Genomic DNA, 9778 nt, shown 5'->3' with positions numbered 1-9778 from the left:
GTCTTCTCCTTCAAAAATCACTCCATTTTCTGTAAACTCTTTGATATTTCCTTTTACTACGACAGTTCCACTCAAAATCCTATTGGGAAGAGCGTCATTAACCATTGGATGCTGTCCAAGAATTCGATGCTTAGGTTTAAGACAATATGCATCATGATCCATCTTCCTGTTTAACTGCTTTTCTAGTATGTCGCATGTTGTAGTATAAGGTAAGATACTGGATAAACAATTCACTGACCGGCGTAAAAATATAGTATCAAACGGCATTCCATTAGAACCAACTCGATAATTGATCCAGCATCCACGTCTGGTACTAAGATAAACCTAGGAAGGTTAAAAACAGTCAAGTATGTTCTCATAACATATGTAATTAAATTCATTAACTGATAAGTTATGAAACTCAGTATATATGCTTCACAAATATGGTAGTGAAGTAGATGTTCTAATTCACAGAAAGAAAGTTTGATTAATTCTATGTAAAACATTTATTTAATAAATAGCAATGTTTCTTTTTAGTATTCGTGATTCGATTTACGATTCAATCCTCAAATCTTAATTCACGATTAACCATTCTTAAATATATGTCTACATATATTGTGTCCTAGCAGAACGTTACCATTGTATATGACATAAAGTGGGTGGTTTACATGTGAAATGTTAGTTTAAAAATGGCAGATACACACACACACACACATATATTTACATATATATATACTGAAACGGAGTATGAAACTGATGCAAGGGATTTACTTTAAGGGACGCATGGAGTAATGTATACAAATTTCAGGGTCATTTTGCTACATACTGGTAATATTTTGTCAGGGTAATGTATAGCCGTATAGCCACATTTTTTATTTATTTTCATTTTTTATTTTTTTTTATTTTTTGAAAGAACCAAATAAGTTTTCACAAGTTTGGTATAGAGAAAACCAATTAAAACTTGTTCTCCAGCACTATATTATGTATGGTCTTAAACACAAATATTACGTATATATGTATGCGCGCGTGTGTGTGTGTATGTGTGTGTATTCACAAGTATACACAGGCGCGGACTGGCCTAACGAGACACCGGGAAAAATTCCAGTGGGCCCCTTAGAAAAACAGGTAGTTTTATATTTATATGATAAACTTGTGGGCCCCTCCTAGCTTTTTTTCGGTAACATTTTGGAGTCCAGTCTGCCCCGTATACATACATATTTTTGCACATAAGCAGTCAGTTATAAGGTTTACGCTAATCCTTTCTATAGATAATTTGAACCATTAACAATACTGACCCAAATTTTATGAAACAGTTCTATATCATTATTGCGTTTTATGTACGAATACTCACAATTAATACATGAATCATATAAATCCTTTCTTTAATATCGCTAAGTTGTGGAATAAATTAGTCTCGTTGCAGTATAAATAATACTTTTACTCAAAGTAATAGTAAATTACAAAGACTTACCTTTTGAAAATTAACTTTTTTTATAAAATATAAATACCAATAATCATAAGTTTCGCATGTTTATAAAATTAAAAAACTTATCTTAGAAGTCACATCTAGTAAAATCTCATTACTTGTACACCAAATATCCATTTTCTTCACACAACAATGAGGACAAATAATATTTTCAATCAAATCGATACTTTTTTAATCACACTGAGGAGGAGAGTACATCATGCATGAGTTTCCATTTGAATTTCGGCATCAGGTTTTTCAGGAAGATTTCTAAGTATATTTTCACGTATACAATTAGGACATTTAAGATACAATAGAACAAAACTAAGAATAGTTTTGTTTTTCTGTTTATGTAGACGAAACATCATCTTGAGCACAGTAGGATTAATTCAGATCTCCATTATTATTACTAACCATAGATGTAATTGCTACAACAATTGGAACCAAATATTCTATACTTCGATCATTTCGCAAGGGCACTAGCAAAAAATGATAGATTTTGTTGCCATCTATTCTACTGCAAGTCTTACCACGTGCTACATCATTTAATATCCATCAACTGAAACTTAACGATGTCCAATAAGCGTATCGTTAAAACAAATGAGTTTCTTTCAATAACAGTATGTTTACAGTATATTGTGGTGTTTCTATTTAGTTTAGCGTTATACCAACTTTCTTCCAAAGCAAGAGTAGCCCAAGAGTTGGCGGTGGGTGGTGATGACTAGCTGCCTTCCCTCTAGTCTTACACTGCTAAATTAGGGACGGCTAGCGCAGATAGCCCTCGTGTAGCTTTGCGCGAAATTCCAAAACAAACAAACAAACAATCTTCCAAAGCAATTCTATTGGAACGTCTCAATTTATCATGTGTTTCCATCAAATTCATGAGAAGAACTGAAACAAACTACTAAGTTGAGAACGTAATACTTAAATGACATTGAAGCCTCACCACTTCGTTACAGTTCGTGTTACCACGTCCAGTTATACTCTTTCTGACAACTATACACTTGATAATAGCCCTGCAACATAGTTTCCATTGCAAATGGCTAAGTAGTAAGGCTGTCATTTTCAAAGCACACCACTCTTCCTTGTATGTTTTCCATAATCAATCTATTATACGAAGACATTTGCCAAGACCCATTCCAACAGTCTGATCATACAAAAATCCATAGTTCATTTGACTTCATGTGTAATATCATGATTCGTAAATATACGATTTATTCTCCAGTTACTTGATGTATGCAGTAAACTTGGAACTCGAAATTAATTCAAAGCACTTTGATGTATTCTCAATTACGTTGAGCTCTTCTAATTGCCTAACATGAATGTTTACATCGTCAACGTATGCTGAAAGATTTAAACGTTTGTGACCTTTTAAATATCAATTCGAGTTTTGATTAATTTAAACCTGAATGTAACCTGAAAAAATGATTTAGAAAAAAATTATAATTTTACAACAGGCGATTATTATAGAAGAAGAAGAATATGCATATGTTTGAACACTAAGTAATTTAAAGCACGTCTGACTCACATCTAACGTAACTTTGCGCTTATCTTATTTTCTTAGTTCTTAAATGTTATTTTTTCTAATAAATGAAATAGAAATTATGCAATACACTGCTAACAATATTGGAACAGTGCTCCTCCGGCCATAACATCTTAACCCTAACTAAGTACTTACGTTAAGGTTGTGGCGATCGGATATCAATCAATATCATGGTTTGTGGCCTATAATGATAATCTAAGTGTAATTATTAATTAGTGGCTAATTTTTGTTATAAGTAGATACTAATTACTAATGCTTTTTTGTCCTGTGTTTCGATTAGATACTAATTACTAATTCAACAAAGCCCAAAGAAACTATTTTTATGTTAGGCCAAGATTCGATCCTGGGAGCTCTTAATAGAAACTTTAGTGCGACACCTACTTTACTGGGGTCACCCTTGTTGAAATTGAAATCACTAACTATTTGAAAGTCTTCCAGAAGTATATCTAAGCTTTGCAGACTTCTTTGCTAAGTTGGCCGTGTTTGGTATCAGTTAAGTAGATGTAGAAGGCTTCTTCCATGTTTTTTTTTCTAACACGAGGATCATATCCTATTATTTTAGTATTATTCTAATTTATCCTCTAGTGTTCTTCACTTTAAGATGGGCTATTTTAGAAAGATCAGTATTATCGAGTCTTTGTTATCTATTAAGCTCCTACAACTCAATTTCTTCTTCGGATACACGGCTCTGGATTTGACGATAACCTGAGAAATGCTTTAGACATGAATATTTCACGTTAACTATGGTGGAGCTACAATCATGATGAAAGATAGTTTGGACTTGGTTCTCTGTTAATAGTTCCAAACTATTAATGTCTTACTGAATGTTGATATTCCAGGCAGCAATGCGCTGTCTCACTTGGATTTCTGTGGTGATAGGATATAATTCTTACAACATTTTTATCGCCCATACCTCACCTTGTAAATCAGGAACAAAAATAACTAACACAATCTGTCTTGGCCAGCTCAACACCCCAATATCAATCTCTATGAACCCAAATTGGACATTATGGAACACATTAAGCTGTTGTCTTATTTGAGTTGCTGATATATTTATTTATTTCTAAGTTAACACAATGTTATATTAATATATCATATTGTTTTATTTTCAATGGTTTATTTCTTCAAAGAGAAAATGGTATAACTTTATTTCTTGTACACTTCATAAATTGTTTATTCATTCAATTTCACCAATAAATACTTTTATCAATTTGCTAATGTGACTCATCCAGTTAAGTGAGTTCAACTGTCATATTGTATATTTAGTATTGTTCATATTACTTTGTTCACCCAATTAAAAAAAAAAGAAACATAATACGTTCTTGGTATTTTTGTAGATACTTATATATTATATATATATATATTACCATAAGTATATATTTCAGCAAAAAAAGGTAAAAAAAATTCTTGCAGCAAGTAAGTTTACTAGTAAGTATTTAGTCAAATTCACCATGAGTCCAGTTTAATATACAACGTCATTAATAATCAGGTATTTCCTGAATTAACACTAAAGCTTCTATTCATGTATACAAAAAACGTAATAAAATAGAAAACAATATTTCGGTAGTCATAATTTGGCCACTATATTGTTTTAACTATTTATTTCGTCATACCTCTGACAGTATGTGGTTTGTTACTCGCTTAAAATGTGGCAGTCAGTCAGAGCATTGATTGCCCAAGTGAAGTAGAGTTAAGGTTTAAAACTTTCTCATACTATAAATAACTCTTACCTTATCCGTTATTTGGCTTAGTTCCACAGCCACATCTCCTCCGGAGTTTCCAACACCAACGATCACTATTCTTTTGTCACTAAATCCATCCGGTTTTTTGTAGCTATGGGTATGAAGTACTTTACCTTTAAACCTTTCAATACCCGGGAAAGTAGGGACGTGAGGATACACGTGATGTCCGATGCACACCATTACTCCATCAAAGACGTCATCAAAGATTTGGTCTTCTTCAATGTTCCGAATGGCAACTCTCCAGCGGCCAGTTTCATCAAAGTCATGGTTTTCTTCAACTTTTAGGATCTCGTGTCTGAAGTGAATGTGTCGAGCCAGGTCGAACTCTTCAGCATACATTTCAATGTACCTGATCATGTAACTGTTGTGCATGAAGTTAGGAAATTCCTTCTGAGGAGGGAAGTCACTGTAGGCATTCATTTCTTTACTGGTGTTGATTATTGTAGACTTCATCACTGAAGCAACGCCCTCCAAGTCATTGTCTCGAAAACGCCACAGACCACCTAGGTGGTCAGTCTTTTCATAACAGAATGGTTGGAGACCTTCTTCCAGGCATGCTTTAATGGAGGTGAGTCCACTAGATCCGGCTCCAATAATACAGATTCGTCTATTTTCCGTCATGTTAATTAATATGCTGTTCTAGTAATGATATCGGAATTAAATTGTTTAGGAAAAGAGATTAATAATCAAAGTTTATTTTAAAGCTCTGCTAATATGCAACTCAAGAGTCATCTACCTAGAAGAACATAAACATACATTATAAAAAATAAAGTTAGATCTATAGCATTCGTTGGATCAATCAAGACACGTGCTGCAGGACAAACTGTGTGGTATTAACAGGAGTGATAGTTTAACGATTTTCTATATTCTGTATCTCAGACTGTGGTAATCCAAAATATTACATATTTTCAATGGATGTACTCTACTGGACTCTTATTTCTCATACAATACTTCAAGGCAATTCATTAAGAAATTTCTAAGATATAACATCTCCAATTTAGATTGAGTTTCTTTCTATTTTTTCTTCGCAACAAAAGTACGGAAACTTTATTTGATAGAAAAACATACTTAACCTTTATGAATTGTTTTTCAAATTTGCTACACTGATAGATCTTTTCAACCTACAATTAGAAGTGACATTTGTTGTAAATATAAGCCACATGTGTAAAGTTGTTCAACAAAACCGCTCAAATTTGACGAAAACGTTGCGCAGGCCTTCGCAAAAAGTCACGTGAGCTCTCGGTCTAACATTTTTTACTACAGCTTCACCTAAGAGTAAAAGTGAAGCGTTCAAGTTTTTTGTCATTCGGATTACAGACTGCTGATTTCGAGCAGCAAAACGATAAGGTGAAAGGTCGTGCAGATATGTAAGTATTGGTTAGGCCAAGCAAACTAGATCTAGATCACGTAGTTGGCTGTGGGTGGCGATGACTAGCTGCCTTCCCTCTAGTCTCACACTGCTAAATTAGGGACGGCTAACGTGTAGCTTTGCGCGAAATTCAAAACAAACAAACAAGCTTTTCAACCTCACTCTAAGATGTAACAAATAAACTAAGTTTTCTATACTACATGTTGTTTTTACTGATATTCGTATCGGCAGATATTTGGCAATCATACAGTGTCTTTCATACATTATTAATAACTTATGTGAAAAATCTGAAATTACGTTATAAAGAGGCGTAAGCACAAATGATATTTTCAATGAGCAAATATTTTCTTTTGTTACTTCTTCGGCAAAATTGTCCACCAGAAGGCGAGCGGTAAGTTTACGTACTTAGAACACTAAACGCCGCTGTGGACGGTATGTAGATAACCCAGTGTGTAGCTTTGTACTGAGAAAACAACAACAAAAATGTTTTTGCCAAATCTGTCACCTTGATTTCTCAATTGGGGGAAACAAAATATTTTAATTTTGAGAGTTTAACTTGTTAATATAGAAGCGAGTTGCATAAATGCTGTCAAATAGATATTTATTCAGATAATCCAAATACTTAATGAATCAAGACCATTAAGTGTAAAATTTGTTTGTTCGTTAATTTTAGTGCAAAACTTCTTGAGGGATATCTATGCTAGCTGCCCCTAATTTTGTAGTGAAAGACTAGAGGGAAGGCAGCTAATCAACACCACCAACAGTTAGACTAGTTTTTTTTAACAACGAATAATGGGATTAACCGTCACAGTATAACGCCTCCACGGCTGAAAAGGCGAGCATGTTCGTTGACGGGATTCGAACCCAAGACACACAGATTGCCAGTCAAGTGCTCTAATCACCAGACCATTAAGTTAAAAGTTAACATCTCAAAACTTTCTTTTTTATCCTCATTTCTGAATAAGTTCTGAAGCTACAGTTTTAAAATGTGTTAATAGTGTTCTGGTAATCAAACTTCTTCTAACAAATAAAAATATACTTTGTATTAAGCAATTATAAAGCTGCGTATATGCACACATTAATATACTTGTGGTGAATCTGTGTATACATTAACACACTTATGATGAATCTGTGTATACATTAACACACTTGTGATGAATCTATATACAGTAAATCAGTAAAGGATGTAACATCATTCTTTTACGAATGAGTCCCGCTTCACATTGCAGCCATGTAGCAAGTATAGGTCACGTTACATTTTTTACGTGTTTATCTAAAGTCTAGAAACTCCTTCAGTCTTGACGGTACTAGTCTCCTTTTCACGTTTAATGTTCATCCAGACACTAACATAGCCCTTGTTATTTGCCTGTTTACTAATGCTTATTATTGGCAATCGTTGTTAGCCTCATGTAGCCACTGGTATTTACATTATCACAGCTTGTCATATTGTCAAACTCAGTTTCATATGTCTGTTTACTAATGCATATTACTGGCACCCATTGACAGCCTCGGGATCATTAGCTAAAACAAAGTTTTGTACATTTGTGTGTGTGTGTGTATGGTATTTGTCATTGATATTAATACAACTAGAGCTCTTGAGTATGGTTCTCTACAAGATCAGACACGAATGCAAATATAAACAATGTCTTGGATGTTGTTACAGAACTTTACCAGAATTTCTTTACAGTGAAGTCCTTTTCAGTCCAAAGAAAATAAAATCACAAAATTCTCTTTCTCAGAGACAAATATGTGGGTCTACACCTGATAATAGTATTAATGTTATTTTCTCGATTGCAATTTGCCACCATTCATTTCAAAACATCTTGTTTCGTTCAAATTTGTTGTTGTTTTTTCTTATTTTCATTTCACTTATAATACGGGCAGTTTTTTTCTACTCTTCTGTTTTCAAATCAGCCACTTGAAATAAATAAATTAATTAATTAATTTGGTGAAGCACCAATAAATGGATGAATTACGGTAAATCCAAGTTTTTCTTATATTAAAATCTTATCTTGCTCTTACGTTTGATACAGATAATAATGCAATATTCGTGGTGCTCACAGCTCCACTTGGTGAACTTTGATAAAACATTACCATTTTGGATAAAATAAAGTTATCATAGTGATTTTTAGTTGGATGTTTTGGGTTTAAGTGACAGGCTTTCTTCATTTTTGAACCAGGTATTCTTCCAATTCTAAATCTTGATCCATAGTTTTGCACTCAGTTGTTTCGGCCTCAACTTGTACGGGTCAGTCCCGTTTAAATCTTAATTCGCAATGTTGCCTCGATACACTATCTAAGCTGTCGATATATTTTATTTTGGTTTAACTTGCAGAAGCTATGCAAGCCGTAACTTATTTTTCCAAGAAATTTCATGACATTAGATCCACGAGCTGGCTACCACGTGAGAGACCCACGGATTTACTGACATAATGACAACCATCTATACACTATTTTGCTTAATTTGATTTGAAAAATGTTTTCTGCCAGAGGAATACGTCATATGTAATCTCGCCACCATTAGCGAATACACACGTTAACAAACACACACACACACATATATATATATATATATTTATATATAAATAATACGTTATTTAATTATGGTACATGCTAGAATATAAAAAGAAACTATAAATTAGTTTGTTTCTAGAGCTACCATAGAACCTTATAGATTGACGAAACTCACCCTCTTCTCAGTAGTAAGGTCATACGAAGAGTGCAACGGTTATGTTAGAGATGGACTTTAATGCGGTATGAGAATTGTCTCGTGAAATGTGCAGACCAAAAGAAAATAGTTCTTACGTTATATTTATGAAAAAATGACTATAATAATATTACCATCGTTTATAATAATAAACAAGTATTAATGAAAGTGAATACCATTATTATTATTATTATATAATAATGTAACACGTGTTATCCACGTAGAAATGGGTTATTTTTCAGATTCTTCATTTCACCTTTGACTTCTCCTCGTGACAGACTGTGCTGTGAATAAACACGGAAATTGAATACAATATCCGCAAAGAAGCACTTTGAGCAGTCAAAGAAACGTTTTACATGAATATCATTCTGTAATGGAACTTTACTACAATTCATAGATAGAATTTTTAAAAGATTAAACATATATATTTGCAGCTCCTACAATATTCACGATAAAGATTAAACCAATTAAACAATAAATTGAATCTAATTTATTTTAAATCCTTATCTATTTATTTATTTATTTTTTAACCAATATTAAAAACTTTACGTTGTGATCATAAGTTACGAAAATTCCATCAACAGTACTTACAAAATGTAATGACTTATACGAAGTGTCATATCAGTTATTGTAATGATTTTAACATAACTGTCACTGTTAACAATATGTTATCAATCGATATCTATATAATTAAACGCTTATGACTGTAATATATAAGACTCATAACTGGTTGCTTTCACAGCTTAAAGAAGAAGAAGAACGTAGTATACCTCTCTTTTAACTACCAAGCCAACTCTAATTTAATGCTTTGCAAGAAGGTTGTAAGTATTAATTGCATAAAATAATTAACAGATGAATACATAATAAGCGGGTAAACTCCACATTTTTAGGTAAATGCACAATAAATAGGTAAACTTCACGTTTTTGTCTGTCTGTTTTTTTATAAGCTTTTTGATAGTGCTGTAGTTGTCGT

At 33.0% G+C, this 9778-nt stretch overlaps 1 protein-coding gene across 1 annotated transcript in view; it reads right to left on the bottom strand.

Moving 5' to 3' along the window:
- Window positions 1-8918, bottom strand: part of LOC106458778 (dimethylaniline monooxygenase [N-oxide-forming] 5-like) — a 45328-nt gene extending 36410 nt beyond the window's left edge. The window contains exons 1-2 of the mRNA XM_022385112.1: window positions 8788-8918; window positions 5351-5363 (exon numbers count right to left, since the gene is read on the bottom strand). Of these exons, the coding sequence (XP_022240820.1) occupies window positions 5351-5363; window positions 8788-8810 (36 nt within the window). The 5' untranslated portion in view covers window positions 8811-8918. The remainder of the gene's footprint in view (window positions 1-5350; window positions 5364-8787) is intronic.
- Window positions 8919-9778: the final 860 nt, after the last annotated feature.

Source organism: Limulus polyphemus, unplaced genomic scaffold (genome assembly GCF_000517525.1).
Source record: "Limulus polyphemus unplaced genomic scaffold, Limulus_polyphemus-2.1.2 Scaffold513, whole genome shotgun sequence".
NCBI lineage: Eukaryota > Metazoa > Arthropoda > Merostomata > Xiphosura > Limulidae > Limulus > Limulus polyphemus.
Note: the sequence above shows the minus strand (reverse complement) of the source record. Positions and strands in the feature narration are given on the sequence as shown.